The sequence below is a fragment of the Narcine bancroftii genome, chromosome 8 (genome assembly GCF_036971445.1).
Source record: "Narcine bancroftii isolate sNarBan1 chromosome 8, sNarBan1.hap1, whole genome shotgun sequence".
Taxonomy (NCBI): Eukaryota; Metazoa; Chordata; class Chondrichthyes; order Torpediniformes; family Narcinidae; genus Narcine; species Narcine bancroftii.
The window spans coordinates 104975052-104995283 of NC_091476.1; the positions used below are offsets into that span (position 1 = coordinate 104975052).

At 42.0% G+C, this 20232-nt stretch overlaps 1 protein-coding gene across 10 annotated transcripts in view; it reads right to left on the reverse strand.

Moving 5' to 3' along the window:
• nectin1b (nectin cell adhesion molecule 1b) overlaps positions 1-20232 on the reverse strand; it is a 507975-nt gene that overhangs the window by 245831 nt on the left and 241912 nt on the right. Inside the window, exon 6 of one of the 10 annotated variants that reach the window (XM_069894704.1) lies at positions 15686-16893. The exons of the other annotated variants lie outside the window; for them this stretch is intronic. Within the exon in view, the coding sequence (XP_069750805.1) occupies positions 16832-16893 (62 nt within the window). The 3' untranslated portion in view covers positions 15686-16831. Of the gene's footprint in view, positions 1-15685; positions 16894-20232 lie in introns of those variants that run through there. 10 annotated transcript variants of the gene reach the window in all.

Here is a 20232-nt window from a genome sequence, read left to right on the forward strand (position 1 = left end):
ATTGGCAGAACTGATAAGAACAGAAAATAAAATGAAAGGGATAAAAATAAAGGAGAAGGAGTATAAAATCAGTTTATTTGCAGATGACATCATAGTATACTTAACAGAACCAGAAATATCAATAAAAGAACTACATAAGAAATTGAAGGAATATGGAGAAATGTCAGGGGACAAGATCAATGCAAATAAAAGTGAAGTGATGCCAATGAGTAATGCGGATTATACAGAATTTAAAAAAGAATCACCATTTAAATGGCAAACACAAGCAATCCGATACCTAGGTATTAGATTAAATAATAATTTAAGCCACCTATACAAATTAAATTATCAGCCATTAATGAAGAAATTACAGGAAGACATAGAACATTGGAAAGAATTGCCACTAACATTGATAGGGAGGGTAAATTGCATTAAAATGAATGTCTTCCCAAGGATACAATACTTATTTCAATCGTTACCAATTCCCTTAACAGAGAAATTCTTCAATGAACCAAAGAAAATAATAAGGAAATTCTTATGGAAAGGGGGGAAACCGAGGATAGCGTTAGATAAATTAGCAGAGTGGTAGAAACAAGGTGATTTGCAGTTACCAAACTTTAAAAATTATTATAGAGCAGCACAATTAAGATTTTTATCAGACAAGGGAAAAACCAGATTGGACTAAAATAGAGCAAAATAAAATAGGGGAGAAGGTACCGGAACATATACTTTATCAGTGGTTCAATATAAAAGCTCACCAGTACTGCATCATTTACTCAATATATTGAAGAAGATTCACTTAGAAATGAAAAAAACAAATTACCAACTACCAAAATTATTACTGACGCAAAATCAACTCATCCCTTTTACAATAGATAACCTTTCCTTTAGAGAATGGGAGAGAAAAGGAATTAAAAGAATAGAAAATTGTCTTTTGGGAAGTAGTTTATTTACATTTGAACAAATGAAATACAAATATGGAATAACTCACGGTACAATGTTTGCATACCACCAACTGAAAGCCTACTTAAAGGACAAATTGGGAAGCAGGCTGAGGTTACCAGAAGGAAACAGCTTTAAATATGTGATTACAGTGATAATTAAAAGATTTATAACAAACATGTACATCAAGCTGCAAGAGAAGGAAAATGATGAAATAAGATATAAACCCAAACAAAAGTGGGAAAAAGATTTAAACATAAAGATAAAAAATGAAATATGCGAAAAGTTATGCTCTGGAACTATGAAGAATATAATAAATGCAAGGTTATGCATGATACAATATAATTGGTTACACAGGTTATATATCACGCCCCAAAAGTTAAAAAAATGGGATCCAACAGTATCAGACAGATGTTTTTGCTGTAAGAAGGAAACGGGAACAACAGTACATGCAATTTGGGCATCTGAGAAAGTGAAAAAGTTTTGGGAAGATCTAAATCAGGTATTAAATAGAATCACAAAAAGCAACATAACAAAAAATCCAGAGATCTTTCTTCTAAGTAATGTAAGAAGTAAAGAATTAGGCCTCAAACTGGATGAAGGGCAAAAAAGATTTATGATGATAGCCTTAGCTGTAGCAAAAAAATGTAAAATGTCAACTTGGAAATCAAAAGAGAGCCTGAGAGTACAGCAATGGTACATGGAAATGAATAAATGTATTCCGTTGGAAAAAATAACATATAATTTAAAAAATAAAGTCACATTATTTGAACAAATTTGGGAACCGTATATGGAACATAACAGAGAGGGCTTGGCTCGGACCTCCACCCCCTAAAATGATAAAATAATAAGACAAAATGATTTGATCCAGTGTGTAAAAGTAGATGATACAATTTTCTTGTTTATTTTCATTGTGTGATGGCATTGTTTAATGGTTTTATTGTATTGTATATGTTAAACGTTTAATGGGTTTGGAGGGGGGTGGGAAGGGGGGGGGAGGGAAGGTAGGGGGGAAAAAAGGGGAGAAAATGCTACTGTGTACATTTAAGAGGGAAATGTTTGTATGTATTTTGATTGATATGGTTCACATTGTGAAAAGTAAAATAAAAAAAAACCTTGTTTTTTAAGCTTCAGTCACTTTAATCTTTTGGACAAGAAAGGATCGTTTGTCCCAGAGAAGCTCATGCATCCAGTTTCCAACCTGGGCATTAAATATGGAGTGAATGAATCTGCATTATGCACCACCACACATCTCACAGGCCATCTTAAAGCACTATGCCAGTTGTGATACATTCCCTTACATTGTAACCAAACCTTAGAGCAGACTTGTCCTTAAGATATGTTGACAGAATCTTAAATGGATGGTAAAAGTGAATGCCTTTGCACTCTTAACTGTTCTTTTCTCTAATCCCTGCACTTTGGCTTGTTTTATGACTGCAATGCCTGCTGTACTGAAGTTTGAATAGACTTCCCTGGATACCACACAAAACAAGCTTTTCATGGCATCTCGATATACATGAATATAAACAATTCAATTCACAATCGCACAAAATGGCAATGGGAAAAAAGACCAGATCTACAGCTTTAGTAATGTTGATTGAGAGATTGTGGTTGAGAGACAACCGGCTCCGTACTCAAGGAGAAGTCACTGCTTTATTTCCTGCTGTTTCATCCTACGGAAAAGACAGATACAAAAAAAATCTCTCCCTAAGGTTGGAATCACAAAATGCCCCAATCCATTGCTATTGAAGCAGTTTGAAATGCACTGTTAGGAATCACAGCAATCGATTGATGGACAGCAAGTTATTATAAACAGCAGTAAGATAAATTTTTAGTATTGTTGGTTTAAAGCTACATATTAGCAGAGACCAGAGGAAACTCCTGTTCTACTTTACATCAACAATGCCGGGCTTTCATTTGGATGAAAGGATGGACAGGGTTTACTGAATCTGGTATCTCTCAAGGCAGAAACTGCGCTGGGACCTGCCAGCTCAAGTCAGAGAGTCAAACTTGAACTCAATATTCTGACTTGGAGGCAAGAGAGCAATCCATCTATTGCTGACATTTTGCTATTATTTTATGTAATCCTGCTTTTCACAAGCAAACAGGATAAAAAGGAGCAGGAGTAGGTCACCAGACCCATAACTGACCTGCCATTCAATATTATCATGGCTGATCCATGCTGAACTCATTTCCTCTCCTGTGTTAGTTCCCTGGGATCTTCAGCTCCTTGCTCTTTCAAATATTTACAGTACAACTCCGATTATCCAAAATGGTTGGGACTGGGCCCATTTCGGATAAACGGTTTTTTTCCCAGAGAACTGATTGTTTTTTTAAAAAACAGCCCAGTGGCAACAGAAATCACTTGTAACAGTCTTAAACATCAACAAGGTAATCAAAATAATGTTTAATTCTCACCAAAAAAAAATGTTGGCAAGCACCGATCACTGACACCTCCCCACCAAGGCCCCACTCGTCCCAGGAGCCTGAGGGTCCCACTCCTTCCTGGGAGCTTGAGGTCCCCGCTGCTGCCGGGAGCCAGAGGTCCACTGCTGCCAGCTGCCGGGAAACCGATGTCTGCTGCTGCCAGCGTCGGGAGCCCGATGTCCCCGGTCAGTTCGGCTCTGAAATATTTTTGGATAAATGAGGATTTTGGATATCCTCGTTTATCCAAAAAAATTTTTTTTAATTCCGATGATCAGAGATGTACTGTATCTATCTTCATTTGGCCTTTAAACTGTGTGGGCAGAGCTCCCTTGAGATAAATGGTTAACTTAGAGCCATAGATCACTAAAGCACAGAAACAGACCCTTCATCCCTGTCCCAAACTATTATTCTGACTTGTCCTACTGACCTACACCCAGATCATATATATCCTCCATATACCTGTCCAAATTTTTCTTAAATGTCAAAATTGAGCCTGCATTTAGCAACTCAGCAGGTAGCTCATTCCACACTCCCACCACTCTCTCTGTGAAGAAGTTCCCCCCCATGTTCCATTTAAAATTTCCCCCTATCACCCTTAACCCATGTTCTCTGGTTTGTATCTCAACTAACCTCAGTGGAAAAAGCCAACTTGCATTTACTATATCTCTATCTAATTTCCCTCATTCTTCTGCACTCCAGGGAATAAAGATCTAACCTGTAACTCAGTTGCATTGGCAACTATGGATATGACTTGGTGCACAAAGCAACTGAGGGCAGAATACCCAGGGTTGGAGGTGGAAGAAAATGCAGGTGGCTGTCTGCCCAGCTGGGGCCTGTGATTGGAAGTGGCCCAATGACAGGTTCAGGACTAGCCAACTGTTAGAGAATCTGATCCTAGGATTGGGAGCAATGTCTGGAAATCAGGATTTCCATTTAAGGCCTCAGGGGACTTCCGAGTTGGGAGTCTGAGTTGATCAGTGAGTCTGGGAAATAATTGGTGGGTTGGGTGTAAGCAGTAGGTGGAGTTGATGGGGCCTGAGCTGATTGAACAGCTGGGTAAGGGAGAGTCTGTGCACTGCACTTGGGAGTGTGACCACAATATACTTTTGGAAGGTAAAAACACAATGCTGGAGAAACTCAGCAGTCAAACAGTGCACTTTATATAGCAAAAATAAAGATACAGAATTAACAATTCAGGTTGAGCCCTTCATCAAGGTTTGAGCAAAATGTAGGCAAGTACTTGAACAAAATTGTAGGGGGAGGGGCAGGGGAGGAACACAGTCCCAAAAGCAGGAGGTATAGGTGGATGATGGAGGGAAGACACAGCAGAAAACGGGGAGAGGGATGGCTCTGTGAATGGAGATAGAAGGAGTGGAGAGCTGGATGAAAGGAGACAGAGGGATTGGGAAGAGAGGGAGAATGGGGAGTGATTTAGCAGAAACTGGAGAAGCCGATGTTAATGCCATCTGGTTGGGAAGTGCCCAGATGGACATTAGGAGTTGCTCCTCCAGGTGTTTTTGGTTTGACACTACATGAGGCCATGGACTGACAAATCAGTGAGGAAGTGGGGCGCAGAATTGAAATGGGAAATCCCTGCCATTCATGCAGACAGAGCTTTTGTAAGGTGGCAAGCTGGACTGTTCTTTGAAGATCTAGATTTGGTGGGACTTAAAAAGAAAAATACAAAAGAAACATAGGTTTAATCTGCCATGTATCTGATGCTGGGACTGCATCATACACACTGGGAACTGCCTGGAAGGGGTCATTACCATGTTTCTGTCTGCAGCGAATCCAATTTCAATTGCAGTGCTGAGATAGACAGCACCACCCACTGAAGTTTGAAGCGATCTTTCGCATTTGATCTATACAATCACAGTGAAGAGTGAGAAGGAGGGGGATGAAGAGAGGCAGACGAGAAAATACCCTGCACTTGTTTGCAGCAACAAAGTCTGTGAAAGTCCAGTCTATAAGTACCTTTACGATCAGAATTTATTGTCATGAATAAGTTATGAAATTGGGTGTTTTGTGGCAGCATCATAGAGTAAACATTCGTATTATAACCATCTTACAACATTACTATAAAAACTAAAAATAATAGTGCACGAAAAGTAAGGCAGTGTCTTTGGTTCATTGATTATTCAGGGGTCTGATGGCAGCAGGAATAAGCTGTCCTTGTGCCGTTGAGTGATCAGGCTCATGTTCCCTGATAGTAGCAGAGTGAAGAGGCCATGATCTGGGTGGTGAGGGTCTTTGAGGATGGAGACTGTGTTTTTAAGACCGCCTCATGCAGACGTTCTCGATGAAGCAAAGTCTGGTGCATGTGATGTCGCAGGCCAAGTTAACAACCCTTCGGAGTTTATTCTTGTCCTGAGAATTAGCACCTCCATACCAGGCAGTGATGCCACCAGCCAGAATGGTCTCCAGAACTGAGGGAATGATAGTATTGAAAGCCAAGTTGTAGTCGATGAAGAGCAGCCATATGAATGAATTAACGGTTTTCGAGGTGATCCAGAGCAGAGTGGAGAGCCAGCGATATTGCTGTGGAGCGATTGAGACGATAAGTGAATTGCTCTGGGTCCTGATCTTTACTTAGGTACGTGTTAATTCGGGCCATGACCAGCCTTTCGAAGCATTTCATCACAACAGAACTTAGTGCTACTGGGCAGTAGTCACTGAGGCAGCTCACTCTGCTCTTCTTGGAAGATTGATGCCCTTTTGAAGCAGATGGGAACCTTAGGACACTTCTTTTAAAAAGCATTATGAAAAATAAGGTACAGAAATGTAGGGAAAAGTTCTGTACAGTTAATGGCAGGATTCTTAAAAACACTGCTGTGCAGAGGGATTGGGGCTCAGGTCCATTGCTCCTTGAAATTAGCCATGTGAGTATAATGGTTGATAAAAAGTATGATCTTCATTGGTCAGGGCATAGAGTACAAGAGCAAGAAAGTCACGTTGCAGCTATATAAATTTGGGTTAGGCCCCACTTGGAGCATTGTGTGCAATTCTGGTCAGTCTATGACAGGGATGATGTGGAGGTTTTGGAAAAGGCATAGAAGAGATTGATCAGGATGATGCCTGGATTAGAGGGTGTGAGCTATGGGGGAAGAGGTTGCACAAACTTGGATTGTTTTTGATGGAGCATCAGTGGCTGAGTGGAGATCTGATAGTTTCATAAAATTGAGTGGTGTAGAAATGTAGAGAGGCAGGGTGAAAATGTGACATAGTAACTAGTAGGGGAGGGGAAAGTGTTTAAAGGAGATTTGTAGGGCAAGTTTTTTTTAAAACACAGAGAGTGCTAAGTGCCTGGAACGGGCTGCCAGGGGTAGTGGTGGAACCAAATACTATGGTGGTGTAGCCGACTGCTACAAAGAAACACACACACTCACAGTGTGGGAGGTTAAGCTTGGAGATTTAATGAGGCTGGAAAAGCTCCTTTTTTACAGTTGGAGTTCCCGCCTTTTGTTTGATTGGCTGAGATCAGCTGCATGAATAGCAATAGCGGGCGGGAACATTCTTGCATGTGAATACCCTTCTTCCACAGTCTGTTATTGATCTGTTAGCTGGACAGTTTGGCTAGCGCCATTTTATGGCTGCTGGTCTTCCCTCGAAAGATCAAGACCGTTCCAAAATGCCCTGTTCTTGCAGCTCTTCATCTGAAACGGTCAGCAGTTCTGACAAAAGATCTGAAATATTAACTCCAGCTTCCAACCACGCTGGTTTGCTGTGTTTAGGGACATGTCACAGTGCATTATACTGTTGTTTACTACCGCAGGCCACCACAGTGCCACTTAAGAAGCTTCTATGTAGACACATGACTATGAAGGGAATAGAGGCACACGTATCAGGTGAAAGCAGCAGAACTTTGGTTGAAATTTGCATCATGTTGAGTGCTAACAACCAAAATCCTGTTTCTGTGCTTTTGCACTATTTTATGTTTGATGTTTTCTGGATGAAGAGCATTATATTCAGAAAAGGGTAAACTTGGCAAACAAACAGCTACTGAGAATGTTCATGTTTAGCCAGTTTAACCAAATGTAAACTTGAGCAGTGAAGATAATACTTTCATTATACATTTTTTCATATATTTCATATATTCATATACATTTTCTCAGTTATTTCATATACCTCTTGCATTTTTGTTTGCCAAGTTAATCCCACAGACTAGTAGAATGTCTTTGCACTCCAAAAGATTCATGGATTTACTCCTTCAATTTACAGGCACAGATGTTGAAATGTTTGGTGTCTGGTGTGTTTCTGCAGAATGGTTCAAACTGACAACAGTTGCTTGCCCCTATACTGGGTGGAGTTACTGGAAGAAGAATTTATAGACAGGCAAAATGTAGCACTGAAGATTCAGACTCCCTTTGAGGCACAAGATAAACGTGTCAAACAGAGAGGTCATCATAAAGGGAGCATAAAAGCAGAGAGATCTAGTTTTTCAGTAGAACAGCTGATGGGTTTGTTATGTGCTCTAAAATCCCTAATGAGAGGAACATTTACCCTTTGAACTTCACATGCAAATGGAAGTACAAAAAAATGGAAATAAAGTAAATCTTGAGGACTTACAGATTTTGACAGTCCCTTCATATTCCACAATATCCCTCCATATGTAAGTTTAAAGTTATCTCACCCACAGAACCAATGGACTTCTAACCTTCAATAACCAATGGGCACCGTGGACATGAATAGCTTTAGGGATTGCTGAAACCCATACACTTACCTCGGAAGATCAAGACCGTTCCAAAATGGCCTGGTTGAGTGAATCCCTGCTCTTGCAGCTCTTCATCTGAAATGGTCAGCAGTTCTGACAAAAGATCTGAAATATTAACTCCCTTCTCTTTCCAGAATTGCCACCTGACTTGCTGAGAATCTGGCTTCACGGTGCATTAACAGCACCTGCAGAACCTTTGTGTCGCAGCAATGAATGAAACTCAGAGAAACAGAATAGGACTGGATGTCATTAGAAGTTTGGATTATGTTGCCATCATGACTGAGTTGGAAAACATTATGGAGCCAGGTGATGAGAAAGAACAGATTTATTTTGCAAAACTGCGCTCATGCAACATTGCAGACGGATTTTTCTTACCTGATTGGATGATATTATATCAAGGGCTGGACAGCATACGGCTGCCGCTCTTTCAACTACTCCCCATGCCCTGCAGCTTTTAGTTAACAAAACTACTGAAGTCGCAAACAATTTCAGCCTTCGAATCAGAAACAATGTTGATGCTTTTTGACAAAGGTCACAGCAGGCAGCAGAGCTTTATAACACAGAATATCTCAATGTTCTGAGAGCACTTTCAATTAAAGCTAACCCTCCTGGCTGAAATATGATGGCCTTTAACTGCTTGAGTGCTGAGCTACTGAGAGAGAGATGCCAAGAGGAGCTTTAAGAGATGTGCTCAATTGCTTCAGAAATCCACTGCTACGTTTGCATCTTCTCCCTGTAACCAAGTGGGTTTCGTCCGGGTGCTCTGGTTTCCTCCCATGTTCCAAATTTATATTGGTTAACCGGTGTAATTGGGAGCCGCAGGCTCGTGAGCCGGAAGGGTCTGTTACTGTTCTCTATCACTAAACTTTAAAAAAATTTAAATAGAAAAATAACGTGGGTATATTGTGCTCGATCAGCTTGGAGCTCACAATATCCAATTCCCTCTGATACCAGCACCACACATGCAATCACCCTTCCTTTCAGCTGATCAAATTCAAAATCTGTCTGAATTGTACACTAAATAGGCAGGAAAGAGTATCAGATCGCAACGTACACAACATTTTATAAGTGGCATGATAAATTGAGAAAGATTGCTAAAAAGAAGTACACCAGTCTCAGTTTCATAAATTGAGGAATGGACAACAAAAAGCGAAGTTATGGGCTGGGACTGGACTTAACTCAACATTGCTTTTCATTGTGGAATAACTAAAGCACACACTGTATTTATGACCTCAAATATGCCAAATCAAAATCTTGATTATACATTCTGCAATCAAGGAAATGAGTAGGGGAATAAGAAAGAAAACAGTGCTTGTGGGAGATGTAGATCATATGAGTAGGGCCATGGACAAAGAGCCAGGTGGGGTATTGATTATATGAACAGGTCAATGGACAAAGAGCTGGGTGGGGTATTGATTATCTGTCGAGGTCTATGGACAAAGAGCAAAGTGAGGTATTGATTATAGTCCAAGGCTATGAGAAAGAGCAGAGCCAGTGGGAATAATTTAAAATAACTGGAGCAGGCACATGGGCTAAATGGCTTTATTCTGTGTGATACGATTCTACAACCATCTGTCGATTCTCGAGTCTGTGGATTCTGTCCTATTCTTACAGAAATTTGATATATTTGCTGCGTTCTTTGAATAAACGGTAACAGTGCCACTTTCTGAAGATGCCAACTAAACCCACAGAGAGTGTGAAACAGTGAAGCAACAGCTAACCTGTGCCTTCCAGTTAATCTGCTAATACATGGCAACTGGTTACCTGAAGGCTATTAATTGCATCTCGCTCACAATACAATGAAGCATCAACTCCAAATTGCATTCATACATAATATCCATGGGAAACCCATTTTAATCTGTAAATTAGACAGAGATCAGTGAAGAACAATGAAATCTGAAATTGTTTAAAGCTGCAAAGAAAGCATCCAGAGGTTTGAGCATCAGCTGGCTATTTTCATCACCATGCCTGCAGCCATGGTACCATCTTTGCTACTTTACTGGTCAGTTATTGGGTAAAGACAGTTTGTGGCTCACCAACATCAGAAAATGACCTAAAGTTTGGTATCCATCATGCCCCAAAAGAACCAAGAGTTTGCGAATGTATCAGCTGTGAGTGGGAAAAGTGATTTGCCAGTTTAACCATGCTTTTTCTTCTATGACCAATCAATGTGGCCATCAAAAGAGGCTTCATGTTTGGAGTTTTGTCCTTGCACTTTCAGAATTACAATGAAAGTAAATGACCGAGTCAGAAAAAAGCCATTGGAAAAGTAGTCGCTTTCTTCTCTAGGACCCTCCACGGTTCCGAGCTAGGGCATTCTGCCATTGAAAAAGAGGCCCAGGCGATTGTGGAAGCGGTCCACCATTGGCACCACTGCCTGGCCGGCAGGAGATTCACCCTCCTCACAGACCAGCGGCCCATGGCGTACATGTTTAACACTACCCAAAAGAGCAAGATCAAGAATGACAAAATCCTGCGCTGGAGAGTCAAGCTGGCAACCTACAGCTACAGCATCCAGTACCGCCCCGGGAAGCTTAACGACTTCCCCGATGCCTTCTCTTAGACCCGCGCGTCTATGCACGACGACAGGCTGCAGGCATTGCAGGAACCTGCCGTATGCCATCAGGGACGTCAGGGACGTGACCGAGACCTGCCGGGTCTGTGCGGAGTGTAAACCCCGTTTCTTCCGCCCGCCCCAGGCCCATGTTGTAAAGGCCACTCGGCCCTTCAAGCGTTTCGGCATGGCCTTCAAAGGGCCCCTGCCTTCCACAAACCAAAACATCTGCTTCCTCACGGTAGTGGACGAGTACTCACGCTTCCCTTTCGCTATCCCTTGCCCAGACACCTCCACAGCCATCGTCATCAGGGTCCTGGGGCAAATCTTCACCATGTTTGGCTACCCCGCTTTCATCCACAGCGACCAGGGGTCTAGTTTCATGAGTGATGAGCTGTGCCAGTACCTGACGGCATGGGGCATCGGAACTAGCCGCACAACGAGTTATAACCTGAGAGGCAATGGGCAAGTGGAATGCGAAAACAGGGTGGTCTGGAAGGCAGTCCTTCTGGCTCTCAAGTCGAAAGGGTGGGCTGTTGAGTACCGGCAGGACGCCTTGCCCGAGGTGCTCCATGCCATTCGGTCCCTGCTATGTATGGCTACCATCGAGACCCCTCATGAACGTCTGTTCACATTCCCCAGGAAGTCGGCGACTAGAATGTCCCTCCCAGCTTGGCTCACGTCCCCGGGACCAGTGCTCCTGCGTAAACACATACAGATACACAAGACCGAACCCCTGGTCGAGCAGTTCTTCCTCCTACACGCCAACCACAACTACGTCTATGTTAGGTTCGGCGGTGGCAGGGAGGACACAGTCTCATCTAGAGACCTGGCACCAGCAGGCGCACCCACCACTCCATGGCATCCTTCAGCCCAGGATGACGCCGACCGGGCATACATCCCCATCCCCAAACAGCTATGGGGCGCGCAGGACCTCCTTGACCACCAGGGGCCCGCTTCAGCCCTGGGGGACCAACCTGCCCCCCCACCCATCCAATATGACTTGACCCTGGTCCCCTTGGCCACCCCTCCATGCGGCATCACACCAGTCACACAGACCCCTGCCGCCAGCCCCCCCACTTCCCCTCTGACCAGTGACAAGGAGCCAGTCCTACAAGACCCCGGCAGCCCCAGATCATCTCAATCTGTAAATATTGTATCTTGTATAGTGGGTACGATTCCTTGTTACTGCCCTCCATCACCGGGACAATTTTAAAGAAGGGGGTGAATGTGGTGGTACACCACCGGCCTACTGAAGGGGGAAACCTTTGTACCTGCAGGAGTGTAAGCGGAAAGGACAACACCTGGTCGGCTGTCAATCAGTCGGCCTGAATGGATCAAGCCCCACCCGGTCGGGTGTCAATCACCCTCCGGGATATAAGGCTGCGCTAGCCTTCCGAGACCTCATTCAGAGTTGCTGCAGCTACAGCCAGCCTGGCTCTGTGGAAGTCTTTGTGGATTAAAGCCTGTTGTACAGTCTTTATCTTGTGTCTGATTCTGGCTAAGCCAATTATAGCTAAATGAGTTAGAAAAGAGAATTGGTGCTAGTTTCTATATTCTGACTTGGCATGTTGTGAATGTGCAATTCCAATGAAATTACTTCCTTACTTGTAATCTTATTGAGTGAAAATCTGTAGACACCGTGGTTGCAGTAAAAACACAACGCTGGAGAAATACAGCTGGTCAAACAGTGTCCTTTATATAACAAAGGTAAAAATACAGAACCGACATTTCAGACTTGAGCCCTGAGTAGAAAGTAAAATCCAATACTGGAATTGCATTTGACAACGTGCAAAACATGACTTTGCAATATTAAACAAGGCATTATGCAGCTGATACAAATATCAGAGGAAGAGAGCTACCGTAATTCTCGTTAGCTATGTCCATGAGAGGAAAGGAAAAGGGAAAAGCTCGATCAAATGGAAATTCATAACAGTTGCAAAAGGCAATGGTATTTTATGATGCTTTAGCCACAATGGAGCTGGAGAGAGGAAAGGTGGCTGGGCCAGCAGTTTGCACCATTACTCTGACCTATCTTCAATCTCCAACACTGGTCCAATCATCTAACATAAGCACATTTCAACCTCTTATGTTTTTTCTCTCTCCCTTTTATATTATTATTTTTAATCTTCTAATGTGTTATTATGCATTGTGCATTTTATGTTTCTGAGCAGCTGCAGAAAATAAGGCTTTTATTGCATATGCACATTGTACTTATGTATATGACAATAAACTTAAGTTTATTAAATGTAACAATTTCAGGTAACCACTCATTTTTCAGATCACAGGCATTTAAGTCCAGAGATCCAGGCCAATACAGAAGAAGCAGGAATGACCTGCGAAAAGCAATCTCCTGGGCGAAGTGGAGATTCTGGATGAAAATGGAAGCAATGGCAGGGCTTAAACGCCATAACATGCTACAAAACCAGATCGGGTGAAGTAACAGATGGAAAAGCTTCGCTCCGAGAGGAACTCAATGGCGTAGTGGTTAGCACAATGCCTTTATAGCGCCAGCGATCAGGACCAGGATTCAAATCGCGTGCTGCCTGTATGGAGTTTTTACGTTCTCCCTGTGCCTGCGTGGGTTTTCCCTGGGAGCTCCAGTTTCATCCCACTGTTCAAAACGTAATTGGGTGTAAATTGGCGACAAGGGTTTATGAGCCAAAATGGCCTGTTACTGTGCTGTACGTCTAAATCTAAAAATCTAAATCTAAATTCTGCACCTGATTTGACAACAGTAACAGCATAAACCATCCTTCTGCACTCCCACATCCACTGATAATCCCATCCTGTAAGTATCTGAGCATGACGGGCATGCTGCCTTCAGGAGAGTGAATCTGAGGAAAGCATCCAGCCCGGAGAGTGCCTGGCTGAGTATAAAAGATTTGTGTTGGCCAACCTAACAACGAATTACAAGGATATCTTCAATATCTCATTCCAGCAGGGTGTGGTACTCACCTGTTTCAAACAGACATCAATCATACCCGGTGTCAAAGAGGGGTGTAGTAACCTGTCTTAATCAGAATCAGAATTTATTGTCATGAATAAGTCATGAAATTTGTTGTTTTGCGGCAGCGCTATGGTGCAAACCTTTATATAATAACCATTTTACACCATTACTATAAAAAAGTAAAAATAACAGTGCCGGAAAAGTAAGGCAGTGCCTTTGGTTCACTGATTATTCAGGAATCTGATGGCAGTGGGGAAGAAGCTGTCCTTGTGCCGCTGAGTGCCTGTCTTTAGGCTCCTGTACCTTTTCCCCGATGGTGGGAGAGTGAAGAGGGCATGGCCTGGGTGGTGGGGTCTTTGAGGATAGAGGCTGCTTTTTTAAGACACAGCCTCATGTCATCCTTGGTGGAGTGAAGTCTGGCGCCTGTGATGTCTCAGGCATCATGATGGCTTAATGACTATTGACCAGTAGCACTTACATCAACAGTGATGAAGTGTTTTGAAAGGCTGGTGTTGAAGCAGATCAGCTCCTGTCTGAGTGGTGATATGGATATGATCCAGTTCCCCTATCGTAGTTACAGGTCTACGGCAGATGCCATCTCACTGGTTCCACACAGATCCTTTGAACAGCTGGACAGTAAAGGTGCATTCATCAGGGTGCCCTTTAACGACTATAGTTCAGCATTTAACTCATCAGCAAACTCTAAGACCTAGGATTCAACACACCACTGTGTAATTGGATCATGGATTTCCTCACCTCCAAACCACAATAAGTAAGAACATCTCCTCCACAATCTCCATCAGTACTGGAACATCACAAGGCAGCATTCTTAGCCTCCTGCTCTACTCACTTTACAACCACGACTGTGTGGCTCAGTACGACAATAACAGCATCTACAAATTTGCAGTCGATACCACGATGGTGGGTTGTATAAGGAGAAGAGTCAGGATAGAGGAAGGAGATTGAAAACTTGACTGAATGGTGCACCAATAACAACCTTACACTTAATGTCACCAAAACCAAGAGGCAGATTACTGACTCCAGGAAGGGAAGGCCAGAGGTTTACAATCCAGTAATGATTGAGGGATTTAGAGGTAGAGAGGGTGAGTCACTATCTTGGAGGATCTTTCCTGGACCCAACACTAATGGCATTGTGAAGAAAGGAGTATGCGGAGGTTTGGTCTGACACCAGAAACCATGGAACACTACAGCGCAGAAACAGGACCCTTTAGTCTGTGCCGAACCTTTTTTTTTGCCTAGTTCCATTGACCTGCACCCAGTCCATAGCCCTCCATATCTCTCACATACATGTACCTGATCAAATTTTTAACTGTTACAATTAGGCTATCATTCACCACCTCTGCTAACAGCTTGTTCTACGCTCCCACCACTTGCTGTGTGAAGAGGTTCCCCCTCACGTTACCCATAAATTTTTCCCCTTTCTCTCTTAACCCATGTCCTCACCTACCCTCAGTGGAAAATGTCTATCTACGTTTACTCTGTCTATCCCCTCATAATTTTAAATACCTTTATCAAATCTCTCCTCATTCTTCTATGCTCCAGGGAATAAAATCCTAACTTGTTTAATCTTTCCCTGTAACGCAGTTCCTGAAGTCCAAGCAACATCCTAGTAAATCTTCTCTGCACTACTTCTATCTTATTGATATCTTTCCTGTAGTTAGGTGACCCAACCTTGGGAAATTTCTAGAGATGTGGTGGAAAGTGTGCTGACTGGCTGCATTACAGTCTGGTATGGGAACACCAATACCCCTGCAAAAGGTAGTGAACACATCCAGGACATCACAGGCAAACCCACCCCACTATCGTGAACATCTACAGGGAACGCTGCCGTCAGAGAGCAGCAGAAATCATCAAGGATCCACACCACCCAGCACACGCTGTGTTTTCACTGCTACCATCTGGAAGGAGGTATAGGTGGTACATGACACGCACCACCAGGTTCAGGAACAGCTGCTACCCCTCCACCATCACACTCCTCAACGACAAACTCAATCAGAGACTTATTTAAGGACTCTCATTGATTAAAAAAAAACTCTCTGTATGCACAGTTTGTTTATATTCATTATCTATTTACAGTTCTTTATTTGTTTACATGTATTCACTGTGTACTGTTTTATTTGCATTACCAAACAAGTGGTAAATTCTGCCTGGCCCTGAGAACAAAGAATCTCAGGATTGTATATGATGACATGCATGTACTCTGACAATAAATCTGAAGCCTGAATTTTTATTTCTCTTTTTCATGGATGTGACACAACATTTGTATTTACACTTGATTCTTTTACTCCTCTGTGACTGTCCGTTTTTAACATTTTAAAGATAACTTTGAGCTCCAGTATCCTATTACATTTGTTCTCACCATTGTACCATATCAGCAATTTTAATTCTCACATTACAGTCCGTGAGATGAAACATTGTTCATTTCCCCTCAAATGAATAAAAACTATGCATCTATCTCCCTATTGATCATCAAGATATGCATATCAAAAAAAAACAATGAATACATTTAAAAACAACCAATAACTCAGGCCTTTTCTTTTCTGATTTAGACATACAGTACGGGAACAGGCTCTTCCGGCCCACGAGTCTGTGCAACCCAATTTCACGCAACTGACCTCTAACCCCACTAAGTTTTGAAGAGTGGGAAGAAACCCACGCAGTGACAGTGAGAACATACAAGCTCCTGACAGGTGGTGCTGGATTTTAACCCTGGTCGCTGGTGCTGTAAAAGCTTTGTGCTAACCCTGAATGCCAATCTGGCACTCTAAACATGCTGCTTAACCACAGGTTCTGAGAACAAAAGCTTGAAACCCGAGCTAGATGCACCATTAAAAAAAATTTAGTGATGAATACCAGGAAACTACTGAAATCCCATTTGATACACTCGACCTTTGCCTGTCTGGCCTAAATTTGACTCATAATCAACACAATGTAATTAACACTCATATGGTACCTGAGATAGCTCGGGTTCAACTCGGACTAATTGACAAAAAATGTTGGATCACCAAAAAAAACTCACATCTTCTGAACTAAAGCACACAATCTAATCCAGGACAAAACCACACGAGCCACAGTAACATTCTGTTCCTCTTTAGTTCAACAGGTGGAGACAAGATGCCAGTGTCCTGTTCACCAGGAATATTAAATCCGGCCCAAATGATTACTGAGGACCCCTACTATCCATTACACAGTATCTCTGACCTCCTACCATCAGTTCAGAGGTACAGGCGCATCACCATCAGGACTGTCAGAATGGGAAATAGCTTCTTCCTACAGGCTGAGTGACTGATGAATGGTATCCTTGGGACTCTAAAAATGAAACGAGTAAATTATTTACATATATTTATTTTATACTGCATCTTTATGTTTATATGTGGTTATTAAGTGCTGTATATTATATGCGTATGTGTGTGCATCATTGTCCAGAGGAACGCAGTTTCGTCTGGTTGTATATATAACTTGAACTTGAAGTCCCCATGGAAATTTGCGGCTACCAGATTTAAAGAGAGCCGAGGATCCAGTGATCAACAACAACGTAGCTGAGAACTAGATGCCATGCTTCAACCCAAATCAGCACTGGCCAGGTAAATGAACAGACACAGCTTGAAGCAGAAAATCAAACGGCAGCAAGCAGGCACTAAAAGGGGTTCACAAGCAGGTTCAGAACTAAAGTTGGGAATATCAAATGAGATTCCACAAATGAGAACATAAAGCTATGAAACCATGAACTGAGTCCAGGCTGACCATCAATTCACACACACCCAACATTAATCCAGTTACATTGCCACTAACTGCCCGGCCCACCAGATTTCACCACTCACCTCCAAAAAAAGGGAAATTAACCAACCAATTCGTGCATCTTTGGGATGTGGTCACAGGAAGAACATGATAACTCGACCAGTATGTCCAGTGGTCAGGATTGAACCCAGGTTGCTGGAGCTGTGAGGCAGTGGCTCTACGAACTGAACCACTGTCAAATAAGTTTCCAAGCTCTTTTTAAAATTAAATGGTAAAATTTGAGGAATCTCCCTCCTTCAACGTTATGAAGCAGAAATATAAATATTCTGAATCAGAGAATTTGACTTCTTGTACAGTTAGTGTTGCTAATTATAACACCAATAACTCAGGTTCGAATCCAGCACTGTGTAAGGAGTTGCTACTTACACCCCATAACCTGCATAGGCTCCTCCCACCCTCCAAAAATAATCTATGGACTTTGTGGATTAATTGGTGAATTTTGGCAGCACGGGCTTGTGGACTGGAAGGGCCTGTTCTTTGAATTATTTTTTTAAAAATGATCATTTGTTATGAGACAGTTTCTTCTCCAATAAACTGAAATCTTGAAATTAATGTTACACCATGCACCGGAATATTCGCTCAACGTGAAATAGTGCTAAAATCCTCAATATTTCCACTTCAAAAACTTTGTCAACAAAAATGGATTCTCCTGTGGTTATTTTCAGATTTATATGCATGCTTACTCCCATTCTTTGGCATTTGTGACGGTTCTAGATGGGTGACAGCCAAATGCAATAAAATGGCAGAGAGATTGCTAAACTATAGACTGCATAGTTCTGAAATGGATGTTTATAATAGATTTGCTTATCTCCTGTACTTACAGCATAATATACCATGTCATACTGTATGATCAAGCTGCATTTCAAAGCTTTATCCCACACACACACACACACACACACCTACAACTAGTCAATCCTGAGGCGACTAAATGCCATTGAATGAATAAAGTTTACAAATTGCAGATATTGGCAAATTTCTAACATTTAACTGACAGACTTTCACTTTTAAACTGATGGTGCTTTTAAAGTTGATTTCTACCTTTAATCACATGGTGATTCTGACATTTTCACCAGCGTTTTGGGGATTAAATGCAAAAGGAAGGAAATTAATTTTAGGCTGCTGGCCAAGGGTCCCTTAGCATCAGCCATTAATTTCATTTATTTCTGCCTTCCTCATGCTATTGTGAATACAACCAGGTATCCAAGGTTTAGAAGGATATAGGACAGGCTTGGTCAGCATGGACAAGTTGGGCCGAAGAATCTGTTTCCAGCCTTTAGAACTTTATGACTCCAAACACGGCATGAGTGAAAGTATGTGCTTCATTATTATGTACTGATATTACAAGTGGATTTTGTTACTGTTGTCTGTATATTTTTTTTTAAAACCTTTGACACTTTTAATGAGGACTCTTGCATCATCCTTGACCTTGCTCAGTTCCACTTTCACACAGAATCAAATTACAATTCCAGTCTTTCAATTCACTCTTTCCATTTTGGGGAGAAAAAAGGGTTTGGACTTTTATGGTGTTTTTCATTTTGCATGCAATTTTGAAATGTTTTGTAGTAAGTTCCACAGCAAGAAATTCCAAACCAATTTACAGGCTGCTAGCTGTCTCAAGTGATGCACTGGACCCCGCTCACTAGGAGGATACTATGGCTATATTGAGAATAGAATGGTGACCAGACCACAAGGTAGACCACCCCAAGACAATGTCCCTCAGCACCATCTGACAGTTTGTAACACTCCATGCTATCAATGACCCATTTCGCTGTTTTCAGATATTTCTAATTGGTGAAATTTTAAAAAAAAATTGAAACTAATGTAATTAAAATATTATAAGTTAAACTATAGCTAATCAACAAAAACACAAGTATAAAGGTGAAATAACTAAAATAACCAAAAAAATACTTTGGGTAGAGCAGTGATATTAGCAACATTCATCAGTAGTTTTGCTTAAGTAGGGCTTAAATAGGACCCCTACCATCCAGCACAAAGTATATTTGAGTAAAACACAAAAGTCTGCAGATTCTGTGATTGAGGTAAAAACACAATGCTGGAAAAAACTCAGCAGGTCAAACAGCTCAAGCCCAAAATGTTGATTATGTATCTTTATCTTTACTGTATAAAGTTCGCTGTTTGACCTGCTGAGTTTCTCCAGCGTTGTGTTTTTACACTGACCTACTTCCATCAATCAGGAATCAGGTGCAGGAGCAGGACTGCCAGGCTCTACCTGCGGTCTGTGAGATTGATTAATGGTGTCCTGTAACCTTGGGACTCTAAAAATTAGATGCTTGAAATATTTTTATATATTTATTTTATATTATTTTAAGTATATAAGTCATCGGGGCAGCACGACGTCAGACGTAGCGGCCTCTCCAGGACACTGACAGTTTTGTTTTCGATTTTGTTAAAACTATAGTTTAATAGTAGAGTTAAAATGTAGTAACTTTATATAGTTTTAGTTATTAAAGTTATGTTTATCTGCTGATATAACTCACAGTATTTAAAATTAGCTAGAAATTTATCTATTCACCTTCGGGAAAATCTGCGGGTTGAGCTTCGTGACCAGGGTCTGCTGCAGGGACTAGGCCTTAAAGCCTCGGGATCACGTAGGAGAAGAAAGCGGTGCACAAGGTGGAGCAAGCGTGGTAAGTGAGCAGGGGTCTGTGCCCGGCTGAAGGTGAACAACCCCTGCCGCCCGGCTCTCCCATCCATCCTGCTCACCAATGACTGCTCCCTGGTGAACAAAATGGATGACATCAGACTCCACAGGTCTGCACAGCAATAGTACAGGCTGTGCTTTGGTCTTCACTGAAACATAGGCCTTAAAGCCTTGGGATCACGTAGGAG